The 27,035-nt window shown below is 37.3% G+C and overlaps 1 protein-coding gene across 8 annotated transcripts in view; it reads left to right on the forward strand.

The window, feature by feature from the left end:
• KLHL3 (kelch like family member 3) overlaps positions 1-27,035 on the forward strand; it is a 385,747-nt gene that overhangs the window by 194,614 nt on the left and 164,098 nt on the right. For 7 of the 8 annotated variants that reach the window (XM_074290824.1, XM_074290822.1, XM_074290821.1 and 4 more), the window contains exons 4-5: positions 15,299-15,420; positions 25,045-25,207. In XM_074290824.1, coding sequence (XP_074146925.1) covers positions 15,299-15,420; positions 25,045-25,207 — 285 coding nt within the window. The remainder of the gene's footprint in view (positions 1-15,298; positions 15,421-25,044; positions 25,208-27,035) is intronic. The other variant, XM_074290827.1, reaches the window with a different exon arrangement.

Here is a 27,035-nt window from a genome sequence, read left to right on the forward strand (position 1 = left end):
GCCACCTAGCTGCCCCTGTCACTTTTCTTTGTATTCTAGCTCTTAGCACTGCCTGGTTAGTAGGCATTTAAAAATTGTTTATTGAGCTTTCAGGAAATTTCCAATCTAATAAGAAAGGCAGAAGTTTGGAATGAATGCATATTTTTTGCAGGTAACTCATAAGACAGAGAAGGTTCTTGTATTTTTCATGGAAAAGAATCCATTCAAACTTTTTGAAGCCTATGTTATCCCGAAAATGCCAACCTTTTCCTGTCAGTATAGCATGTGTATGATGGAGTGATTAGACTTTGGGTGGAAATTTACCCTTTCTCTTCTTTGAGGGTTATGGGGGAGATGGACAACAAGGGTCTTGACTATTGGACAGCCTGCTCTGGCTGGGTAGTGGTTTTATTTGAGGGAGATTGCCCCATTCTGGTTAGGAGAAATAGGGTATAGCTTTTCGGAATGATTCTTACGGGATTAAGACATTAGAGTTAAATAATAATGCCTTTATTCCATCTTTTTTATTTTCCTCTGGGCCCAGATGTAATGCTATTTATATAGTCATTTCTTTAGATTCCAACAACTCACCCTTTCTGAGCTGGGTGTCCTATTCCTGGCCCTATTGCGGAATAAAAATAAAATAATAACACTTTAATTAGGCAGTATAGCCTAGAGGCTTTGTCCTGCCTGCCCTATCCCACCTCACTTCCACTTGTTGTATGATCTTGTATGTTGTACAACTGTTTAATGAGTTAGGCAACATTTATTTTGTTGCAAATTAAATTGTTGTAAAACAGTTGCTGACCTGCTGCAGTAGAGGGAATTTCTTCACTGGGAGGATTCTCAACTGAAGGAAATCTTTGGCCTAGATCCTCTTCCCTCATTCCTCAAAGAAAATCCCTCAAACTCTAAATACAGGGGTTCTCAAACTACGTCCCACGGGCCAGATGCGGCCCACTGAGGACATTTATTCGGCCACTGGGTTATGGGAAATGGGCTGAGGGGCGGAGACAGTGTGAGTTTTTGTTTTTACTATAGTCTGGCCCTCCAACAGTCTGAGGGACAGTGAACTGGCCCCCTATTTAAAAAGTTTGAGGACCACTGCAAAATAAAAAATCTTCTCACTTCAAATTCCATGTTCCATGCCTAGTTGCCCCAGTGGACAAAGAGCTGAACCTGGAGTCAGGAAGACGCAAGTTCAAATCCTATCTTAGACAATAGCTGTTTGACCTTAGGCAAGTTAATTAACTTATATCTAGCTCAGTTTTCTTATCTGTAGAATGGGGACAATAATAGCAACTATTTCCCATGGTTGTTGTGAGGATAAAATGAGATAATGTTTTTTTTTTTTATTATATATATATATATATATATATATATATATATATATATATATATATATATATATATATATATATTTTATAATATTTTCCCTTGTATTCATTTTTCCAAATTACCCCCCCTCCCTCTATTCCCTTCCCCCGACGACAGGCAATACCATACATTTTACATGTGTTACAATATAGTCTAGGTACAATACATGTGTGTGAATATCATTTTCTTGTTGCACAATAAACATTAGAATCCGAAGGTACATGCAACCTGGGCAGACAGATATTAGTGCTAACAATTTACATTCCCCTCCCAGTGTTTCTTCTCTGGGTGTAGCTACCTCTGTCCATCATTGATCAACTGGAAGTGAGTTGGATCTTCTTTATGTTGAAGATTTCCACTTCCATCAGAATACATCCTCATACAGTATTGTTGTTGAAGTGTACAGTGATCTTCTGGTTCTGCTCATTTCACTCAGCATCAGTTGATTTAAGTCTCTCCAGGCCTCTCTGTATTCCTCCTGCTGGTCATTTCTTACCGAGCAATAATATTCCATAACCTTCATATACCACAATTTACCCAACCATTCTCCAACTGATGGACATCTGTTAGGATTACTAAGTGAGAACTGAGGTTGTCTGGATAGTGACAAGGTGAGAATTCAGGTTTTCTGGACAATTACAAGGTGAGAACTCAGGTTGACTTGATAGAGGGGGCAAGCTCATTGGCTGGGGTGGTTCTTCCCAGAAGCCCTTGCATTATCCCACGCCCATTCTCTGGGAGGATAAAAGAGACAGCACTGGGCGCAGAGAGCAGATCGGCCTGGAGAAGGATAAGAGCTGGAGGAGATTCAGAGCCAGGATTCAAGAGGAAGACTCTGAATTGCATCAGGCTTGACGGGGCTCTCTGCAGGAAGGGAAGTCACTTCTTTGGACAAGAGTTAACAGCAACTGCCTGGAGACAACGGTTCGTTACAGGAAGAAGAATCTGTCTGAGAGATTTGAGTAGACACAGCAGATCTCTTCCCAGAGAGCGATCCAGCAGCTTCTGGAGACGACAGCTCGCTACAATTGGCGCCCAACGTGGGGCAAGGACTTTTGCTTATCCTGACAAGAGGAGCTAGACCAGACCTTCGCAATTTGGCACCCGAACAGGGACAGACACGGTCCTGATTCCAGTGGAAAAGCTTCCGATCTAGATCTCAGTCTCTCTGACCCAGAACCGTGAGTAACGAGGAAATTTTGTTAAAGATTAAGTGAGTGTGCTAATAGATAAATAAGGAACTTGTTAAGGGCTAAACCAGGAATCTCTTATAGCTGAAATGGGGCAGATGTTAGCTATATTCAATCCCTGGACCTCAGCCGACTCAACCCCAGCTCCAGAAGCAACCTCAGCTCCACCCCCATTCAGGAGTGGTACTATAGAGAGTATAATCAAGATAATTGAGGAGCAGAGTTTACTTGTAACCTGGATACAGATTGCTAAACTCTTGGCTGCATTAAGATGCACATCCCCTTGGTTCTTAGAGGAAGAAAAGATAGATGTAGATAAATGGAAGCTAGTGGGATATGAAATGAAAGAATTTCAAGCAAAAAATGGGCCTCGTTCAATTTCTGCAGAAGTATTTTATATCTACAACATAATTCAATTAGCCTTAAACTATCAAGCAAGTTGTAGGAGAAGGAAAAGTTCTAAAAATGAACAGAGGAGGAAGTGTGAGGAAAAAAGGAAAGATCAAGATCTTTCCCTAGAGGAAGAGGATTTAAATGAGGAATTATGGTATGATTCTCTTGAAGAAGCTTCAACCCTGCCTAGAGAACAGATTATTGACAGGCCCACATCAACCCCACCTTCAGAGATGGAGGAAGAAAGAGGGGAAGAGGCAGAAACACAAACAGAATTGCCTGTGAAGCAGCCTAAGCCTATGACAAGATTAGAAAAAGCATTGGTTAAAGCTAAGAGAGAAGGACAGGATATAAGTGATTTTATACATGCATATCCTGTGATTGAAAATACTGACTCTGTAGGTAAAAAAAGGAGAAGATATGCACCTTTAGATTTGAATAAAATTAAGGATTTGAAAAAAGGTTGTACCCTTTATGGGGCTACATCAGCTTATGTCAAAATGTTACTAGATGGTTTGTCTTATGAAGTCCTAACCCCGAATGATTGGAAATCCATAGCAAGGACATGTCTGGAACCTGGAGAAAATTTATTATGGCTTGCGGAATTTCATGAATTATGTAAAATTCAAGTCAGATGCAATTTGGAAATAGGAGTTAACACACAATTCACTTTTGAGCACTTAGCTGGTGAAGGTCAGTATGGAGAGAATTTGGAACAGATTAATTATACCATGACAATATATGAACAAATTGCTAAGGCTGCAATAAAAGCTTGGGGTGTCCTTCCTGGACAGAAAGATCACGGAGAGGCTTTCACTAAAATACAGCAAGGTCCCAATGAACCTTTTGCAGATTTTGTGGGACGTTTGCAAACTGCTGTCAAAAGAACTATTGGAGAAAATTCAGCTACAGAAATAATGACCAGACATCTGGCTAAGGAAAATGCCAACGAGATTTGCAAAAGAATTATATGGGGATTAGACAAAGATGCTCCTTTAGAGGAGATCATAAGACGCTGTGCTACAGTGGGAACAAATGCTTTTTACACCCGGACAATGATGAATGTGGAAAGGCAGGGTCCCTCCTGGCAAGGGCCTTCTAGAGAAACTCGGCGATGTTTTCAATGTGGAAAAATTGGACATCTAAGAGCTCAGTGTAGATATGGAGATACAGTGAGAAGACAGGGTGAGAGAAGACCTAAAACCCCATGTCCAAAATGCAACAGAGGACTCCATTGGGCATCAAAGTGTAAACTAATTCAGGGAAATAGGATGAGGGGCCCAGGTCCAGGGCCCCAGGCAAAAAAGACTTGGGGCATGATGGCAGCTGATGTTACACCCAAAGAACCTTTAGAAGGCCAGGACTCTGATTTAATCAATCAGCAGAGAAGCAATCACATGGCAAAAAGGGATTACCTGATAAGTCAGTCAAAAGGCAATCAGATTGCAAAAATGGATTACACTTGGGGAGAATACAGGCCTTTTAAACCAACAGGGCTATGTCCAGTGCAAACAATTCCAATGTAATTGCCAGATGATAAGAGATTTAAAAAAGTGGTAAATAGAAGGAAATTGGATAGGTTGGCTGCCTGGGAGAGAGGGTTTGCTTGTATTTCTTCAGCAGGAGAAGGAATCAGATGGGTGCCAACGAGTCATATTCGCCTTGTCCATCAGAGAGAGACAGAAAAAGAGAAAGACCTCAAAATAAAGGAGAAGATCTAAGAAACATCTGACACTGAAAGAGCATGGATAATAAGAAGACTGTTAAAGAACTTTAAAAACCAGCAGGAATCATTGGACTTCCTCACACAAGATGAGACTAATGGACAATGGACTTATGGACATTTATAAATTTTCAATTTATGATTATTTGATTATGATTATGTTATATACTTCTAGCATGTGTTATATTACTATGTGCTTATGTAATTTATGTAATTATCTGTAATACTTCCCATATTGATGGATTTATGTTTCAAGGTCATGACTGTCCTATGTTCTAAATCAAAAGAAAGGGGGAGATGTTAGGATTACTAAGTGAGAACTGAGGTTGTCTGGATAGTGACAAGGTGAGAATTCAGGTTTTCTGGACAATTACAAGGTGAGAACTCAGGTTGACTTGATAGAGGGGGCAAGCTCATTGGCTGGGGTGGTTCTTCCCAGAAGCCCTTGCATTATCCCACGCCCATTCTCTGGGAGGATAAAAGAGACAGCACTGGGCGCAGAGAGCAGATCGGCCTGGAGAAGGATAAGAGCTGGAGGAGATTCAGAGCCAGGATTCAAGAGGAAGACTCTGAATTGCATCAGGCTTGACGGGGCTCTCTGCAGGAAGGGAAGTCACTTCTTTGGACAAGAGTTAACAGCAACTGCCTGGAGACAACGGTTCGTTACAGGAAGAAGAATCTGTCTGAGAGATTTGAGTAGACACAGCAGATCTCTTCCCAGAGAGCGATCCAGCAGCTTCTGGAGACGACAGCTCGCTACAGACATCCATTCATCTTCCAGTTTCTAGCTACAACAAAAAGAGCTGCCACAAACATTTTGGCACATATATGTTTCTTTCCGCTCTTTAGTATTTCTTTGGGATATAATCCCAGTAGTAGCGCTGCTGGGTCAAAGGGTATGCACAGTTTGATAACTTTTTGGGCATAATTCCAGATTGCTCTCCAGAATGGCTGGATTCTTTCACAACTCCACCAGCAATGTATTAGTGTCCCAATTTCCCCACATCCCCTCCAACATTTGTCATTATTTGTTCCTGTCATCTTAGCCAATCTGACAGGTGTGTAGTGGTATCTCAGAGTGGTCTTAATTTGCATTTCTCTTATCAGTAGTGATTTGGAACACTCTTTCATGTGAGTGGATATAGTTTCAATTTCTTCCTCTGAGAATTGTCTGTTCATATCCTTTGACCATTTATCAATTGGAGAATGGTTCGGTTTCTTATAAATTATGGTCAGTTCTCTATATATTTTGGAAATGAGACCTTTGTCAGAACCTTTGTTTTTTAAAATATTTTCCCAATTTGTTACTTCCCTTCTAATCTTGTTTGCATTAGTATTATTGGTACAGAAACTTTTTAGTTTGATGTAATCAAAATCTTCTATTTTGTGATCAATAATGATCTCTAGTTCTCCTCTGGTCATAAATTCCTTCCTCCTCCACAAGTCTGAGAGGTAGATTATCCTCTGTTCCTCTAATCTATTTATTATCTCCCTCTTTATGCCTAAATCATGGACCCATTTTGATCTTATCTTGGTATATGGTGTTAAGTGTGGATCCATATCTAATTTCTGCCATACTAATTTCCAGTTTTCCCAACAGTTTTTTCCGAATAATGAATTTTTATCCCTAATGTTGGAATCTTTGGGTTTGTCAAAGATTAGATTGCTATAGATGTACCCTTTTTTGTCCTTTGTATCTAATCTGTTCCACTGATCTACCGGTCTATTTCTTAGCCAATACCAAATGGTTTTGGTGACTGCTGCTATATAATATAGCTTTAGATCAGGTACACTTAGACCACCTTCCTCTGACTTTTTTTTCATTAGTTCCCTTGCAATTCTTGACCTTTTATTCTTCCATATGAATTTTGTTGTTATTTTTTCTAGGTCATTAAAATAGTTTCTTGGGAGTCTGATTGGTATAGCACTAAATAAATAGATTAGTTTGGGGAGTATTGTCATCTTTATTATATTCGCTTGGCCTATCCAAGAGCACTGAATGTCTTTCCAATTATTTAAATCTGATTTTATTTTTGTGGCAAGTGTTTTGTAATTTTTCTCATATAATTCCTGACTTTTCTTTGGTAGATGGATTCCCAAATATTTTATACTCTCAACATTTGTTTGGAATGGAATTTCTCTTTGTATCTCTTGCTGTTGCATTTTGTTAGTGATATATAAAAATGCCGAGGATTTATGTGGATTTATTTTGTATGCTGCCACTTTGCTGAAATTTTGAATTATTTCTAGTAGCTTTTTAGCAGAGTCTTTGGGGTTCTCTAAGTATACCATCATGTCATCTGCAAAAAGTGATAGTTTAATTTCCTCATTTCCTACTCTAATTCCTTGAATCTCTTTCTCGGCTCTTATTGCCGAGGCTAGCGTTTCTAGTACTATATTGAATAGTAATGATGATAGTGGGCAACCTTGTTTCACTCCTGATCTTACTGGGAAAGGTTGCAGTTTATTTCTATTGCATATTATGCTTACTGACGGTCTTAAATATATACTCCTGATTATTCTAAGGAATAATCCATTTATTCCTATACTCTCAAGAGTTTTTAGTAGGAATGGATGTTGGATTTTGTCAAATGCTTTTTCTGCATCTATTGAGATGATCATATGGTTCTTATTAATTTTATTATTAATATGGTCAATTATATTAATAGTTTTCCTAATATTAAACCAGCCCTGCATTCCTGGAATAAATCCTACTTGATCATAGTGTATTATCTTGGAGATGATTTTCTGAAGTCTTTTTGCTAATATCTTATTTAAGATTTTAGCATCAATATTCATTAAGGAGATTGGTCTATAATTTTCTTTCTCAGTTTTCGATCTACCAGGTTTAGGTATCAGTACCATGTCTGTGTCATAAAAGGAGTTTGGTAGGACTCCTTCATCCCCTATTTTTTCAAATAATTTATATAACATTGGGGCTAATTGTTCTTTAAATGTTTGGTAGAATTCACATGTGAATCCATCTGGCCCTGGGGATTTTTTCCTGGGGAGTTGATTAATAGCTTGTTCTATTTCTTTTTCTGAAATGGGACTATTTAAGCAATTTATCTCCTCCTCTGTTAATCTAGGGAGCCTATATTTTTGGAGGAAGTCATCCATTTCACTTAAGTTATCAAATTTATTGGCATAAAGTTGGGCAAAGTAACTCCTTATTATTTCTCTAATTTCCTCTTCATTGGTGGAAAGATCCCCCTTTTCATTTGTAAGACTATCAATTTGATTTTCCTCTTTCTTTTTTTTTGATCAAATTTACCAAAGGTTTATCTATTTTATTGGCTTTTTCATAAAACCAACTCTTGGTTTTATTTATTAATTCAAAAGTTTTTTTACTTTCAATTTTATTGATTTCTCCTTTTAATTTTTGTATTTCGAGTTTAATTTTTGGTTGGGGGGAGATAATGTTTTTAAAGTGCTTTGCAAAAGTGCTATAAATATAAATGTATATTATATATGAGTTATATATAAATGTAATATGTAAATGTATAATAAAGTGTTACATATAAACACACATGTATGCTTATTATTATTGTTGGTATGATTTTTCCAGCTTCCTCAGCGCAGATGATAATGAACTCACTTCTTCACAGATAGTATTCATTAATTATTGTAACCAATAACATTCATTATTTGGTCCTTGATTAAGACACATGTTCCTTACTGGTCAAGTCAGGTATTTTTCTAAGTATTTACTAGTGGGTTAGGTTGTACTAATCATTAGAATGATGGACACAACATGTAGACATATAGAATATGTACACAGTAGGGTTTACAGAATATTTTTAGAGTAGATGGAAGGTATTCTGAGAGGGGAAAAAAGGCTTTAGTAGCTGGGTGTAGGAGAAATGAAATTGAGAGACAGGTGAGGTTTGAGCTGAGTTTTGAAGGAAAACAGATATGTAAAAGGCAGAGGTGAGGGAATAGAGCATCCCAAGCATGGCAACAGTTATTACAAAGACAGGCAGACAGGAAATGATGTGGTGATAAAGGAGCTGCAGGTGGGCCAGTTAGCTGTATCATAGATTGTGTGGAGGTAAGTGTGAGACAACTGGAAGGATAGGAAGGTGCCAGTTTATGAAGAGCTTTGACTGACAAATCCTATTTAACTTGAAAGTAATAAGGAGCCATGTAACTTATTGTAAGGGAAGTGGGGTGTGTGTGATATGATTAGATCTATGTTATATTCTGTTTGTCTAGATTGTAGTCGTTCTCTGTGAGCAGATCTCTTGGGGATCTTCTGGAGGCAGCCTTGGCTTTAGTTTCAGTTCAATAATTGCAAAATGCAGCCAGGAGTTAAAGTCCTTTACTGTCTCTTTTCAAATCTTATCATTTTCACTTGGGTCTTAGCTAGTTTTTTGGAGGCCTTCCTCTCTCCTTGATTCCCCGAGAGATCTTGTCTGAAGAGCTGTTGTCCAAATCCAAAGGTTTGTCCTTCAGCCTCCAGCATGAAGGTAGACATTGGAATGAATCAGACTCCTCCTCCTAAAGAATGGGCTTGTGGGTACTCCCTGGGCTTGTGAGAGCTCCTTAAAAGTATGCTCTCTTAAAAGTGTGAATCTCATGGAATTCTAGTAAATACATTACTGAACTAGAGAATTGTTAAGTACCATGCTAAATTAGATAATTATATACATTCCAGTGACTTAGCACCTTGTAAGAATCCTAACATCTGTAGGAAAATCTGCCTGGAAACCCTCATGTAATGGGTAAAAATTGAAATAATTGAGGAAACAAAGATTCCAGATTTTGAGTTTATCAATTTATTAAGCAATGTATGCCAGTTGCATAACAAATTGGGACAACTTGGCAGTGGTCCCTGAATACAGGAGGAGATAGATTTTTATGCATTACATCCACCTCCATTTTATGAAACAATGGATGACATATTATTTTCCCATGAATGACTTTAAAGGACAAAAATAAGATGAAGGATAATATATGTGGTTGTACAAAATGGATACAAAATTATGAGCCATCTTGATTGGATCATCTTTAATTTTCACGCCAAACAACTCCATTTTATAACTAGCTCTTAGCCTATTTCTTCTTCACTCTAGCCTCTTATAGTCTTTAGAGTTTATAAAATGCTTTCATCACAACAACCTTATAAGATAGAAAGTACAGATATTATTATGCCCATTTTTATAAATGAAGAGATTGAAGGTCAGAGAGGTTAAACGACTTAGACTTCTACAATTACTAAGTGACTGATCAAGGTCTAGCTGACTAGGTGCTATATTCTGTGTAATCCTAAACCTGATAAATATGGAGCATTTCTTTTTGTTAATTAGTCCCTATAGAATCAAGCCCCATGAATTTGGTCCCAGTGTTTAGCTTTAACCAACTGTGCAGTCAAGTCAGAGACATGAGCCAGAGAGATGACAGGAGTTAGGGAAAATAGAAGACTTAGTAACTATGTGTACACACAAAAGACTGTTGTTACACATGGGATAGGATTCTATTTTTTTTTTCTCAACCTCAAACATAGAATTAAATTGCAGCAGTGAAGTTGGGCATTAGCTATAAAGGAACATATATAGCTAAGAAGATTCTTACACCCTGGGATAGAACCTACTACGTTTTCACTTTCATGGGTTCAGCCAACTGTGTAGAAAGGTTGAGGGGCTGGACATTAAGGGAATGGACAATATGATCATTTCTTTGTCAGCTACAAGATGGAATGTTATTGTTTCTGTCATTCATTTCACATTCCAGCAGATTTGTGCAAATGACTTAAAGTAATAAGATTCTCTAAGTCAGTTTGACAGTGAGTTGAGTCAATTTATATATATGAGTTGAGTCTTTCACTTATCACTTCTTTTTTAAAAAATTTTTTTATTATAGCTTTTTATTTATGAGATATAGGCATAGGTAATTTTTCAGCATTGACCTTTGCAAAACCAACTGTTCCTCTCCCCCAGATGGCAGGTAGACCAATACATATTAAGTATGTTAAAGTATATATTAAATACAAAATATACATATCCATACAGTTATTTTGCTGCACAGGAAGAATTGGACTTTGAAATAAGGTAAAAGTAACCTGAGAAGGAAATAAAAAATGCAAGTAGATAAAAACAGTGGGATTGGAAATGCTATGTAGTGGTTCACACTCATTTCTCAGAGTTCTTTCGCTGGGTGTAGCTGATTCTATTCATTATTGAACAAATGGAACTGATTTGGTTCAACTCATTGTTGAAGAGAGCTCCTTCAATCAGAATTAATCATCATATAGTATTGTTGTTGAAGTGTATAATGATCTCCTAGTTCTGCTCATTTCACTTAGCATCAGTTCATGTAAGTCTCTCCAAGCCTCTCTGTATTCATCCTGCTGGTCATTTCTTACAGAACAATAATATTCCATAATATCCATATACTACAACTTATTCAGCCACTCTCCAATTGATGAGTATCCGTTCAATTTCCAGTTTCCTGCCACTATAAAAAGGGCTGCTACAAATATTTTTGCACATACAAGTCCTTTTACCTTTAAGATCTCTGGGATATAAGCCCAGTAGTAACACTGCTGGATCAAAGGGTATGTACAGTTTGATAACTTTTTGAGCATAGTTCCAAATTGCTCTTCAAAATGATTGGATGCATTCCACCATCACTTCTTAATACTTTCAGATTCTCTTAATCTTTTATCATTTTCTTTCCTCAAGCATTTCTAGTTTTTTCAAAAGTAGGTACCAAGTATGGATAGAACCTATTAGTTAGCTAGGATCTTAGAGAGATATAGAATTTCATGGAAAAAGCATGGATTAAAAAAATAGACCCCTACTTTAACTGGGCAAGTCAATTAACTCTCTAAGCCTCAGTTTCTTCATCTGTAAAATAAGAAGGTTGGATGTGATGGCTTCTGGGATCGCATTATTTCTACCATGATCTCTTTGATTTAGAGCTAAGAGATTATTTTGTCCAGCTCTCTATCCTCACTTCTCCCCCATCACATTTTACCAGACTGCCTTGTCAAATTTGCAGGTAATACAAAGTGTCAAGAAATAGCTAAGAAATGACATTCTAAGGTTAGAATCCAGAATGATGGGCTGAATCTAATAGGAAATGTAATTGGGATAAATTGTGAAGTCTTATATTTTTGTAGAAAGTAGTTCCTATGAAAACAAGATTTGGGGGTTTTAGTGGACTCTGAGCTCAATATGAATCAATACTGGAATCAATGGAGGGAGAAAATTTGGAACTGAAAGCAAATTCTTAAATTAAAAAAAAAAAAAAAAGAATCTGCATTGTGAAATTTAAACTTGAGAAAGGTGAAGATAATAGTCCACTTTGGTTAGACTTCTGAAGTTAATCTGATCACCACATTTTAGGAAAGGCATTGATAGCATGAAGAAAGGAATCTGGGATAGGGAGAGGACAGAAGTCAGGATATTGGGCTAGGAAACTATTGATATTTTGGAGAAAAGAGAAGCCTTGATTGGGGGACAGTATCACAGTCTTCAAAGTGTTTGAAGAATTGTGTGGAAAAGGAACTAATTCTGCTCAATATCTTTATGATTTTAGGCCATAATAACAAGCATTTATTAATTGCCCACTATATATGCCAGGCACTGGGCTAAGTGCTGGGGGACAGAGAAAGCACCCTTGCCTCCCAAATGGTCCCTACCCTTAAAAAGCTCACAATCCAATAAAAAAGAAAATCCTTTCTCTTTATAGAAAGAGGGAAGGGACCAACAGTGCGGAAGAAAGGAAGTGAAGAAATGGTGATGCAGTCAGGATGGAGAAAGGCCTTTTCAAGAAGAGGGGTTTTGAGCTAAATTCTTACTTCTCTGAACCAGAAAAGTGCCAGGAGTTACCAGGAAGAAGGAATCATCTATGAGAAAGTAGAGTGAATTGAAAACTAAGCAGACAATTAGATTTCTGGATTAGGAGACCTTGCGTGTAGTTTCAATTATTGTTTGCTGTTGTGTCTGACTCTTCGTAACCCTATTTGGGATTGTCTTGGCAAAGATAATGGAATAGTTTCCCATTTCCTTTTCCAGCTCATTTTACAGATAAGGAAACTGAGGCAAACGGTTAAATGACTTGCTCAGAATCATGCACTATTGAGCATCTGAGGACAGATTTGAAGTTAGGAAGATAAGTCTTTCTGACTCTAGGCCCATACTCTATGCTACCTAACTGCTCAGGAGGGGTTCTCAAACTATGGCCCTTGGGCCAGTTGCGGCCTGTTGAGGACGTTTATACGGCCCGCCAGGTTATGGCAAATGGGCTGAGGGGTGGAGACAGAGTGTGAGTTTTTGTTTTTTACTATAGTTCAGCCTCCAACTGTCTGAGGGACAGTGAACTGGCTTTAGAGAGACAATTATTTCTTTAAATTGGAGGGATTAGAAACCAGACTGAAAAGGGTTTAGAAGTGAAAGTTTGGGGAGAAAATTGAGGTAGAAACAATGCTCATGCTTGCTCAAGACAGTGACAGGAGAGGAAGAGAGATGGAATTACAGCTCAAAGGCTTGTTAGAATCAAGTGAAAGGTTTTATTCTATTTGGTTTTTGCTTTAGAATTAGGGAATTTTTCTTATGTTTGTAGACATAGGGGAAGGAAACTGTGTAGGGGGACAGGCAGAAGTTGTTGGAGGGTGTAGGAAGGATTGGGAAAAGTTGGAATCCAAGGCATAAGAGGAGAGTCATCTCTTTCTCTGAGATAGGAGGGAATGAGATGATTAATGAAAAGCCGAGGAGATGTGAAGCAAGGAGAAGGGGAACTGAGGGAAGAGAACATGTTTTCTGCTGAGAGTGAGCAGGTAGTTTGGAGAAGACTATAGGGTTCTAATAATTTTCTAGCAAGGAAGAAGTCATTTTATTCTGTGAATGATAGAATACTTATATTAATTAAAAACTTTGTATCCCTAGCTCCTAATACTCAGTCTGGAACATAGTAGACACATAATAAAATGCTTGTTGATTGATTGGTTGATTGGGATTTATTTTATTTTCTCATTCTCCCACTCCCCTTTTACTAGAGAGTTTCCTAGGGGACAAAATAGAGGGTATTACTAAACAGCAGAGTCTATTTTGTTAAGAGACTGGGGAGGGGAGGGAACAGAGAGGCAAGAAAAGGGAATCTCTTCTTGCCTATCTAGCTCACAGTGAGTGAAGCCCAGGGCAAATGGAGCCTGGGTTGGTTTATCTTTGACTCTTCCAGAATCATTCTGATCTAGAAATCTGTCATTCTGCACATTGTGGGCTGATGGAAGCATTCTTAGAAGAATGCACAGCTCAGAGGTAGGCATTGGTAGCCCACACATTAGCCTGTACTTGATTTTTTTTGGCTCAGATGCATGAATTCCACAGAGAGAAAACAATCACTTTGTACTCTTATTTTTATATGCTTGATTATAGAAGTGCTTCTACATTTCTCTTCTCTCCTAGTGAAGCAGCTTTTTATTTTAGTCATAACAGAGAGATCTCTGCCTTTCCCTTTCTCTGTAAAATAAACAGCATTTGTTGAATGAATTTTGGCTTTGATAAATTTACTTACTACATATGGAGTATTATAGACAGTTTATTGGTTTATGGTTCTTGGTCCTTGAGGAAGAAAATCACCACCTAGAATGTAATATGGCTGTGTTTGCCAGCCTCAGTGTCAATTAAACATACTAACATTTCTGGGTATTATACAAAGAGAATTGCCTAGTGAGTTCTTCCTTCTAGAGACTTACAACCTAAGGTCTTATACATAGTTTTTGTATATTATAGTTAAGCTCCATAAAGGTAGGAATCCTATCTGCTTATAATCTATGTGATTTTGGGTTAGACATTTAATTTCCTTCTGCCCCAGTTTCCTTTTTTGTAAAATCAAAAGGTCCTTTTTAGCTATTGATCTGTGTTTCTATGGTTCTGGTTGTATATAAGTATTTCCCTCAATGACTAGTGCTGTATTCTGCTCACAAATGTTCGTTGAATGATCAAGGAATGAACAAGTAACAAGTAAAGTATTAATTCAGTTTCACAGTCTTTAAACATGTACCATGTCCAGGAAACTGTGCTAGGCATTGTATATAAAGACAAAAATGACAGAGCTCTGGCCCCCCAAAGCATACATTTTTGTATTGTCAATTAAAGGTCCCACAAGTCCAAAGTGAAATCAGAGCTGTTTTCTCCAAAGTATCTGCTTAAAAAAAATCCATTGTAGATTTACTCAAAGATTTGCTTTTACAAGGGAAGATGGACCTATGGGAAGTGAATATCAGGAAAATAAAAAGATTGAAAGGCAGCAGTGAAGGTCAAAATGTAAGGGTCAAAGGAACAATCTGATGAGTTTTAAGGGTCATAGTTAGAAGCAAGGATTCTTTACCTTTTTTGTGGTTTCAATCCCTTTAAGTAATTTGGTAAAGTCTATGGACCCCTTCTCAATAATTTTTTTAAAAAAACACGAAATAGAATACATAGGATTACAAAGAAAACTAAAATTTTTGAAATAATTATCAAAATATGAGAAAAAAATAAGTTTATAGATTCCAGGTCAAGAACTCTTTATCTGAGATCTGGATGTTTTTGAAGTGAAAGCTTGGGTGTCAAATGGTAGAGGACAGAGAACTATGAGGAAAAAAACAGAACAAAGCCCCACAAACACATGTTTTGTTTTTGAATCATAGGTGACATGAGTGAAAGTAAAGCCAAGAAGATTGAAATTAAAGATGTGGATGGGCAGACGCTGAGTAAGCTGATTGACTACATATATACAGCTGAAATTGAAGTGACAGAAGAAAATGTCCAGGTAACTGGGGCCTTAGAAATGAGCTTAGTTGTTAGGAATATAGCTGTCATTGGTTTGGAATCCCAGGGGAGGAGGAGCAGCTAGCTTCCTATGCTTTCACGAAATAATCTAGATTTGGGGGTAAGAGACATGGGTTTAGACTCTAGCTTTGGCTTTTACTAGTTGTGTAACTATGGTTAAGACACATTTGAGTTTCAGTTTTGCTCAATTGCAAAATGAGATTTGTACTTATATCATCAATCTCAAAGGATTGTTGTAAAACAGTGCTTTATAAACCTTTCAGTACTAGACATGGAGATCTTTATAATTATTATTTTATTATTATAGAATACTTTGTCAGACAGTGAAATCTAGAGTACTTTTTGTTGTGTGTTTGTCACGATTAAGTGCTCACATTTTTATATGCTTTACAATTTACAAAATTTGTTCACCACATCACCCTTTTCTTTGGATGCTCATGGTATTGTTATGAGGGAGGCACAGCAAAGGTCAGTATACCTGTCTGTAAAATCAGAGAATTGGGTAAGATAATTTCTAAGGACCTGTCTCTGTGTCTGTCTCTGTATCTTTCTTTAAATGGAGAGAAGTAGAAGGGGAAAATGTTTGATAATTTAAAAAACCCCAAATTTATTTTAAAACAAAAAGAAAGTATAGGTAATTGGTTCTGAATCCTTGAGCATTAATCATCCCAAGCCATTCTTCTCAATTGCCCTTAACTCTAGACTCCATATTATCTAGCTATTTTGTAAATTGTGAATTTATCAATCATTAGCAAAACCAAAATTTCAGCATATAAAATATATATATATATATATATATATATATATATATATATATATATATATATATATATATATATATATATATATATATATATATATATACAGAGAGAGAGAGAGAGAGAGAGAACAGAGACAGATATAGAGAATTAAATCAAACAAGGAAGTGTCAAAATTGCACTAGTTGTTTTTGTCCCCTTTTGCATTTCTTTTCATTTTCTTTAAAAAAAATATCCAGCTCTTTTCTAGTGCCCCTGGTTTGTGCTACTTCTGGGGGGTGGGGTTGCTGCTATTCCCTTTCCTACTCCTTTTAAAATTTACTTATATGTAAATATCTTATATGTCAGACCCTGAGGACTGAGTTAATTGATAAACAGTAATTACTGGAAAGGTTAAAATAAGATAATGGGGAGAAAAGCCCCAAGGACCTCCTTTCCTCCCAGTTAATATAACCATTTTAATAGCATCTCTGAAGATAGAAGTCTTAGGACCTAATTCCAATTTAATTCAATAGCATTTATTAATGGCCTTCTATGTGCAGGACTCTAAAACTATGCTATGACTGGGGATATATAAAAACAAAAATTCCCTGCCATGAAGAGTTCAGAGAAAAAAATACTGTGGACAAATAAAGCCTAAACAACTGAAGTAAGCTTAGTTGAATAACCTAAGAGAGTTACTTGTTCCTTATCAAATAAACCCTGGAGAACTTAAGTAGTTTACTCAACATTAAAGCATTTACTTCTCCATGAAGAAATGTTTTGTGATTTGGCTTTAGCTGGTGCTGTGGTGGTAAAATCATGATTAAAAAAAAAAAAAAAGTATTTTCTTTACAACAACCCTATGAGGTATGCAAGTATTATTTCCATTTAATAGAGTAGGAAAGCAGTTGCAGAAGAATGGTGATAACACGACATTGTTTGACCTTGGGCTCTTACTTACCCAAGATTATATAGCTAATAAATACTAAGGAGGGGCATCTATGGGATCATCATTTTAGGGCTGTCCCCTCAGACATTATTCAGTCTATATATGGATGAGAAAATGTAACCTATAGATTTGTTCAGTATCCATAGGTAATACCAGAGCTGGAGCCAAGTCTTATGACTCCATTGTACCATGCTATTTCACCACAGTTTTTGATCCTATGTCTTCCTAGTATAGCATGCTGGCAGAGGTGACTGAATAGCTTTGACCCTATCTTGCAGTCAGATGTGGTAGCAAGGTTGTGGTCATCATTACTGGCCCAGCCACTATGCCCTGAATGGAGTGATGGAGTGTGGTTGCTGGGATACCAGAAGTTGGTGCACTATAAGGCAGGCATTTCCTTCTGTTATTGCTAAAGGAAACAAACTTTGTGACAGGATATCCTCTGCTCTGTTTTCTTGTCAGGGAGGTGCAGAAAGCCAGAGCAGGAGAATGGCACACACAAAAAAATGGTGGAAAGGCCAATAAAGGGGAGAGGCAGGGTCCCTGTACTTTACAGGCAAGGGTCCATTCCCAAAAACTAAAATGCTATCGTTATAGTGAGCAAAATGATTTCTGTGCTAAGGCAAACTTCCGTTTCTGAAAGCCATGTGGGTGATAATTTGAACTTTATAGCTTCTGTTGTTGTGGTGTCCTTTTTTCTTCTCTCCTGTCCTATCCTGTCCTTTTCCCTGCTCTCTTGTCCTCTGCTCTTCTGTCCCCTCCTGTCCCCTCCTGTCCTTTCCTGTCCCCTCCTGTCCTCTCCTGTCCTCTGCTCTCCTGTTCCATCCTGTCCTCTACTCTCCTGTTTTGTTCTCTCCTGTCCTCTCCCATTCTGTCCTCTGCTTTCCTGTATTCTATTCTCCCACTCTGTGCTTTGTTCTCCTGTCTTGTCCTATCCTGTTCTGTCCTGTCCCATACTGTCCTTTTTTTTTTTTTGCTATTCTCTCCTATTCTGTCCTATCCTGTCTTCTGTTCTCCTGTCTTCTGCTCTCTTGTGCTGTCTTCTACTCTCCTGCCCTCTCCTCTGCTCTCTTATCATCTGCTCTCCTGTCCTGTCCTGTCCTGCCCTGTCTTGCCCTGTCCTCTCTTTTCTTCTTTCCTAGCACCTAGAATAGTACCTAATGTGCTTAACAAATGTTTGTTGAATTGAATCTAATTGAAAAATAAACCAGCCCCCTCCAAGCCTGATGCAGAGCTGTAATAGAACATTTTCACAGGAAAGCATACAATCTAGGTTTTCTTTTCCATTTGTATCCTTGCTGCTAAATTGGGGGCAGTACAGTTTTAATGAAAGATGTGTAGTTGGATAGAAAGAGTGCTGCCTCAGGACTCAACCAAGGTTCAACTCTTACCTTTCATTCTCATTGCCTGTGTGACTTGGTATTCTTATCTATAAAATGTGGGGATTTTCTGAGGCCCATTCTAGCCCCAGATCTATGATATAAGGAAAAGGTAGAATCTTCTGAAAGCCCTTGTAGATTAAGAAACAAAAAATAGATAGGAAGTATTAGTATTTACTATGTGCCACATAGGTCATCGAGATGATGCAGGTGAGTACTCAGAAGAACTCATTTAAAATCTAGCCTCAGATACTTACTAGCAGTGTGACTGTGAGTAAATCACTTTTTAACTGTAGTTTCCTCATGTGTAAAATGAGCTGGAGAAGGAAATGGCAACCTCCTCTAAGTATCTTTGCCAAAAAACCCCAAATGTATTCCCAAAGAGTCACACACAGATGAAACTATTGAAAAAAAAGTTTATATCAAGATAAATCCTCTCTTCAGAGTACTGATATTTTATAGCTGACAACAGAAAAACTGAAGGAAAATGCTGGAGATAGTCATTAGGTACTTTGTTCCACTTTTTCTCAGCTCTCAACATAAAGCCTTTTTACTCCATTTCCAGCCTTCAGAATATGCAGGTTAGGTTCCATTTTGACACTAAGGTGAAGTTTATGCTACAGTCAGAGAGAGCCCATGGTACTAAATATGGAATCAGTCTGGTTGCTTGAGTCCTGCAGGCAAGTCACGTAACTCCCGTAGGGCCTTAGTTGATAAAATAGGAATTATAATACTCATGTTCTATATCTTCTTGTTGGGGTTGTAAAGAACAGGCTTTGGAAAACTTAAGGCATTATATAAAATGAGTTATTATTGTTATTATTGTTATTTTAGTAGTCTAGTCCACACATCTTATCCTTTCCCCTCCTAATTTCCTTTTAAATTCCTCTAAGGAAAAGGCTTTTGACTCATAATTACCATCTAAAGATCAAACAGTGGGAACAAGCAATTAGAGAAGCCATAGCTCTGTTTATTTTTAGAAGTAGCCAAAGGGAATGTTTTCAGGCAGAGGCAGAACCAAATTCAGGCAGAATGAAGAGCTAGATTATAATTTTTGTTTCCTTAGTATGATTTATAAGCAGCAGGGAAATTGAATGCTATAGGAGTAGGTCTGTCTAGAGAAATTTCAGAACCTTAAAGTGTAACCTGAGAACACAGAAGGAAGATTCATTAATTCATCTTTTCAAATAGTCTTCAAGAATTGCTGTGACTGAAAATTTTTGAAAAATCTTTGAAAATCTTTGTGGCTGGCCTAGTAAAGAACCTTTCTGAATTTAGCTAGGCTGGTCCTTTTGTCCAAAATCATTGCCAGGCAGGTGAGATTACTCTCATGTAGATAAGTAAACAAAAGGTCAGAGATATGAATTGATTTGCTGAAACTCACATATCCAGGACAGAATCCAATCTGGATTGGATTCTAGATCTCCTACCTTTTAATTCCCACCATGATATCTTCTGAATTACAGTAAGACATCCCTTCACACTGTCTTCTACCCCCTTTGTTGAGCTTGATATTCCATCATAGGGTAGGCCATTCTTATTTTACCTTTCAGTGATTGAGAGCATTGCTGTCCTAGTGAGAATAAGTGGATTTGTCCAGTTTTGTTTCTGTCACATCCCAAATCAATGAGAAACATTTTGGTGGTTGCAATTCTTTGGTTTGGAGCATGATTGATTCTCTATCCTCTCTGTGCAAGCATGAGCCTGTTTGTACAAAAGGGGTAGAAATAGTTAATGATATCCCAACTTAGCCAGCAGGACTGAAGACTAATCTTTTTTGGAATCTGTTGAACAAGCCTACAGGTTAATTGAGTTTCCTGTTTTATAGCTGCCTGGTAGAGATGGAGCAGTGGGGGATGGAGGGGACTGATTCAGTGATTTGCCTATGTCCACTTGGAATGAATCAGTGACTTAGAAAACACCCAAGTTTACACTGCTAATTGGTGGCTGTCCTACTGTGGCATAGGGATATAGGAGAGAGAGAAAGAGGAAAAGGCAGAGGATCAATTTATTTATTATACAGCAAAAGCTGTATAATAAATAAAACAATAGTTGGAATCTATAGGACACTATCAAGTTTGCAAAGCAGTTTGCATACTGGATCTCATTTGATTCTCGCAAAAATCCTGCGAGGTAGGCCCTGTTATTCCCATTTTATAGTCGAGGAAACTGAGGCTATGAAGCTCAGAGGCTACCAAACTAGTAAGTGTCAGAGGCAAGATTTGAATCCATGTGTTCCCAAAGAAAGGCAAGCACTGTCTCCCTAGACATAATCAAGATGTTCTATTTGGAGTTTAGGATTTCCTGGGAGCAAAATCTTACTTTGGAAGCAGCTAGTTTGTGAATGATCAAGGAACTTCTGCTTGGTTTAATTCCGGTAAACACTGGGGAAGTAGAGCTTTGGTTCATGAATATCAAAGGAATTAATGAAAAAAATACATGTAAAGGAAGGGTATTTAGTAGTACTAGATTTTAAACTATATCACAAGGTAGTAATTACTTAAAAAACCCCAACAAAAACAAAATTACCTTATAAAACTGTGTATACTCTTTGATCCAGCCATACCACTATTAGGTATATTTTCTAAGGTGATTAGGAAAAAAGAAAAGAACCCCCCCCCTTTCCTTCTCTCTCTCTCTCTCTCTCTCTCTCTCTCTCTCTCTCTCTCTCTCTATATATATATATATATATATATATATATATATATATATGTATGCGCTCAAGGGAATGCCTATCAATTGGTGAATAGGTACACAAGTTATGTTATATGATTGTGAAAGAATATTAGTGCTCTATAAAGAATGATAAGCTGGTTGATTAAAAAAAATTGAATGACTTATATGAAATAATAGTCGAGTAAGAAGAACTAAGAGAACACTGAATGCAATAACAATATTGTTAACTTTATGATTAAGTCTTTATGATGACTTTGTTGCCATAATGTGATGATAATAGATGTCAATTAGTGATAAAAAGACCTAATAAGGAAGATGCTCTCCACTTCCAAAGAAAGAACTGATAAATAGAAATATGTATAGTACAGTTTTACATTTGTGTCTAATGATAGCCTTCTCTAGGGAGGATGGAGATGGATGGATGGAGGAAAAAAAAGTACAAGGCAGAGAACAAAAAAAAAAAAAAACATTTAGAAGGAAGCACAGAAAAGCAGGGTAACTGAAAATTATGTACAATATTTGTTACATGGTTAAAAAAAGTGAACTATGTAATGAAAATTCATGGTTTTATATTGAATCTTTTTATGTTGTGCTGGGAATATTCTCTTTTTGGTATTTAGTTTCAAAATTAATAAAACTTAAAAAAAGTTTTCTCCTGAACAGCTGGAAGCTCCTGACAAGGGAAGGGAAAAGAGATAGTGTTCTCATAGGTCAGAGGTCAGTCAGCTGCCAGGGAGCTAGGTGCCTGGACAACCCAGATAGAGGGGCAGATTGGGGTGGTTGGGGTAACAACTAGTGACCAAGATTTGAATAACTTCAAAATAAATGTCCTGACCTAAGAAAATAAATCAATCAGAGATGCTATTTTCATAACCAGAGCCCTCCTGCATGGAAACAGTTAGCTGACCTCAGAACTTCCAGTTGTTATGGGAATGGCCCATAAACCACCAGCCTAGAAATAAAGAGATTGTTATTGGAAGAAAATAATTGCTCTTTGAGAATGAGGGGGACAAAACTAGGCTTAAATCAAACTGCTCTTTAGTTTTGTTCTTTGGGAAGATATTTCCAAGCCATGCTCCTTTCCCAAATTGAATCACTGTGATCGCTCAATCACAAGTTGAGCATCACTGATCAAAGTGGAGCTTCTGCTTTCTATCTATTTACTTGATCCTGAGGGAATGGGGTTAGCACAGTGTTGTCAACACACACATAGGATGGGGATGGCTCTGAGAGTCAGACAGTCTGTCAACAAGGATTTATGCAGTGCTTACTTTGTGCCAGGAACTGTGCTGAGTGCTAGGGATACAGATTTATAAACCAAAACTAAATCCCACCAACACTATAGGAGCTCACAATCTAATCAGGAAGATATCATGCAGAACAGCTACTTACAAACAAGCTACTGCAAGCTACATTAGAGATAAGGGAAAAAATCTTATTAAGAGGGATCTGAAAAGGCTTCAAATAGTAGGTAGGACTTTAATTGAGACTTGAAGGAAACCAGGAAGCAGATGAAGGGGCTGGAGGACAGCCAGTGAAAATGACTTGGGTGGGGGAGATGCATTATCATGGGTGAGGAACAACAAGGAGACAAGTGTTGCTGGATTACAAAATATAATTATATTGGAAAGTAAGATTATGAAGGGCTTTAAAAGGCAAGCAGCATTTTATATTTTAACCTGGAGGCAATTGGGAACCACTTGAATTGATTGAATGGGTTAGGGGGAGACATTGGATAAGGGGTCATGGGGTCCATATTTGTCCTTTAGGAAGATGATTAGCTATGTGGAGGATGGACAGGAGTAAGGCATCAGGGAACACTGTAGAAAACATGGGAATCTGGGATCTTGGAAATCTAAGTAGACCACATGACCCTGAGTTTTGCCTCATATTTCTCTTTAGTTTGGGCTTGTTTTGGTTAAAATCTGAAGGATTTCCCTTTGTTATTTTTGTTGATATCTTTTGTTTTAAGATCACCTTCATTTCCTTCTCCTATCCAACAAGCTGTCACTTGTAACAAAGAATAAAAGAATAAAAAATTAAAGAGAAAAAAGACAGTTCAGTAAAATTAATCAGATATCAACAGAGTATGATAGCATATACAATGTTCTGCATCTGTAATTCCCCACTTCTTCAAAGAAGGGAAAAGAAGTACATTCTTTCAGAAGTACATTCTTTCATTTCTATTCTGGTGCCAAATTTGGTTGTTATAACTGTATATCATTTAGTGGAAGGTTTTTTAGTTGTTGTCTTCTCCATTTATCTTGTTTACCTTATATTGTATGTATTTTTAGCCTGCATGCTTCATTTAATATCAGTTCATATGTCTTCCCTTGCTTTTTTGAATTCTTTATATCGGTTCTCTCCTTTTCTTTTCTTTTCTTTTTTTTCTTTTTTCTTTTCTTTCTTTTTTCCTGAGGCAATTGGGGTTAAGTGACTTGCCTAGGATCACACAGCTAGGAAGTATTAAGTGTCTGAGGCCAAATTTGAACTCCGGTCCTCCTAACTTCAGGGCTAGTGTTCTATCCACTGCGCCCTCTAGCTGCCCCTATATCTGTTCTTTATTAATGTACTAGTAATGTTCCATTTCCTTATGTCCTTTATTTCCTCTGTTAGCTACTTCCCAGTCAATGGGTATCCACTTTATTTCTACTTCCTCATTGCCATAAAAAATAATACTAGGAATATATTTTTTAAAAATTAGAATCATTTTTTATAACTTTTTATTAACAGAATATATGCCTGGGTAATTTTTTACAACATTATCCCTTGTACTCACTTCTGTTCGACTTTTCCCTTCCCTCTCTCCACCTCCTCCCCTAGATGCAAGCAGTCTTATACATGTTAAATATGTTATAGTATATCCTAGATACAATATATGTGTGCAGAACTGAACAGTTCTCTTGTTGCACAGGGAGAATTGGATTCAGAAGGTAAAAATAATCTGGGAAGAAAAACAAAAATGCAAACAGTTTATACTCATTTCCCAGTGTTCCTTTTCTGGATGTAGCTGCTTCTGTCCATCATTGATCAATTGGAACTGAGTTAGATCTTCTTTTTGTCGAAGATATCCATTTCCATCAGAATACATCCTCATACAGTATTGTTGTTGAAGTGTATAATGATCTCCTAGTTCTGCTCATTTCACTTAGCATCAGTTCATGTAAGTCTCTCCAAGCCTCTCTGTATTCCTCCTGTTGATCATTTCTTACAGAACAATAATATTCCAGAACATTCATATTCCACAATTTACCCAACCATTCTCCAATTGATGGGCATCCGTTCATTTTCCAGTTTCTAGCCACTACAAAAAGGGCTGCCACAAACATTTTGGCACATACAGGCCCCTTTCCCTTCTTTGTATTTCTTTGGAATATAAGCCCAGAAACTAGGAATATTTTGTTGTATGCATGATCATTCTTTCAATCTTTGACTTCCCTGAAATATATGGTTAGCAGTGGGGTCTCTACATTAAAGGGTATGGATATTATAGTATAATAATCTATTATTATAGCCTTGTTTCTGAACTAAAAAAAAATATCCTCTTTATAAGGTCGCATCTACTGCTATCATTCTTAAGTGCCAGTATGTTCTTCTCCTGGGCCAGCCTCCTTTGTGAATATTTTCAGTTTATGCAGTTTTCTCCCTAATGTGGAGGAAGAACAGGAGAAGGAGACAGTTTTGGACGCAGAGTACTGATTGGTATGTTCCTTTGGTTCTGGCTCAGATGAGAGCCCTGTGTCCAGAATGAAGAGAGATGGAGGCTTTTATTTTATTACTCTAATTTCTTGTTGGGGTCTGGGAGATCCCAGGAGTCCACTTGGGTATCTCAATTGGCAACTTTTATTTCTTCCTTTCAGGTGCTGCTGCCAGCAGCTAGTTTGTTACAACTAATGGATGTCCGGCAAAATTGCTGTGATTTTCTCCAGTCTCAGTTACATCCCACCAACTGTCTTGGCATCAGAGCATTTGCAGATGTACACACCTGCACGGAGCTCTTGCAGCAGGCCAATACTTATGCAGGTAAGGAGAAGCTTTGGAGGGAAGAGAGTGCTGTCATTAAGTTTTTGTGGTCAGGTCATCAAGTATTTATTGAGCCTCTGTTGTGTATCCAAATACTTTTTTTTGTTGTCATTTTTGCAAATTTGAAGGCAAACTTCAGAATGGTTTTTATTTGCATATTTGTTATTAATGATTTGGAAAATTCTTTTAGGTGGTTGATAATAGTTTGCAATTTTTCTTTTATAAATTTTTTATATCCTATATTAATTTATTGGGGATTAGCTTTTAGTTACATATACATGTGTATCTGCATATCTCTCTTTAACTGTTAAATATTTATATATCTTGGGTACCAAGGTCTTATCAGATAATTTGATATAAAAATTGTTTTCCTTCTATTGGATCATTTCTTTTTTTTTTTCCCTCTGGGGGCATTGCTCTGGTCTGTGCAAAAGTAATCAGAGTTATCTGTTATATCTTTGATAATTTGCTGATAAATACCATTTCAATAAAATCAATATAAAGCTAGAGCAAGAATTATCAAGTAAGTGCCGTAAGAAATTCAGAAAGAAATTTCTTTGGGCTAGTTACTGTCAGGTGACTTCCTGGAGAAGAAGGGATTTGAACTGACACAAACATTAGGGGAGGTTTTGTTCTATCTATGGTCAAGAATTTAGCACAATCACCTTTCCTTCTGCTGAAAAATTTTCTCTTGTGCTCCTTTTATCTCTGACCTGTACTCTGTGACCTCCTAGCACACAGATGTGTCACCTTGCTTTGTTTTTCTTGAAGCAATGTCATCTACGGTCATTTCTCCCTCTCTTCATCCACTATATAGTATCCATTCCTGGGTCTTTCTGATTCTTCTTTTACCTCACCTGGTTGTGGTTTGTGAGGGAGCTATAGAAGATGGGACTTTGTGTGAAGTACATCATCTCAGAATACAAGAAGCATTATATTTGATTTTGCTATTTTTAGTCTGGAAGTGTCATAGTGGTTGGTGACCTGGACTGAGAGTCAGGAAGGCCTGTGTTCAAATTCTGTTTCAAATATTTACTGGCTATGCAATCTTGGCAAGCACTGAATTCCTGCAAACCTTGTTTCTTTTTTTCCCTTCTGCTTAATAGTATTTTATTTTTTCCAATTACATATAAAGATAGTTTTCAACATTCAGTTTTACAAGATTTTGATTGTCAATTTTTTTTCTCCCTTTAATACCCCTTCCCCAAAACAACAAGCTTTCTGATATAGGTTATACATATGCAGCCATGTTAAACATACTTTCACATTAGTCATATTATAAAAAAAGGGTCAGAACAAAAAGGAAAAACTATGAGAAAGAGAAAAAAAGCAAAAATAATATGCTTCTGTCTATAGTCAGACATCATACTTATTTCTCTGGATTAGCATTCTCCATCATGAGTCTTTTAGAATTGGTTTTATTACTGTGTTGCTGAGAAGAGCTAAGTGTATAAAAGTTTATCTAAGAAGAACTTCAGGAAAGGTCTGTTTCACTTGGGTGAGGAGGAGAATTCAATCCTCAGTTTCTTTATTGGTGAAATTTCTTTATTGGTGAAATGGGGATGGTAGTGATAATAGGAGCTTTCTCTCCTCCCAAATACAGGTTATTAAATTCATCTCCATTCCCCTAGTTCACAAACTGATTTTGAGAATCACCTCTAGAAGTGGGAGGAATCCCATATGCTTGGCTAACATTTCCATTTTTCCTCCTTAATTTCCTGTGTTGCTCTCTTCATTTTGCACTAGTGTTCTTTACAGTGTGGTACAGTGGAAAGAGCACTGAGTTTAGAGTCAGAGAACCTGTGTTCAAATCATAGCTGTTCTACTA

The sequence above is a fragment of the Sminthopsis crassicaudata genome, chromosome 2, assembly GCF_048593235.1.
Source record: "Sminthopsis crassicaudata isolate SCR6 chromosome 2, ASM4859323v1, whole genome shotgun sequence".
NCBI classification, from domain to species: Eukaryota; Metazoa; Chordata; class Mammalia; order Dasyuromorphia; family Dasyuridae; genus Sminthopsis; species Sminthopsis crassicaudata.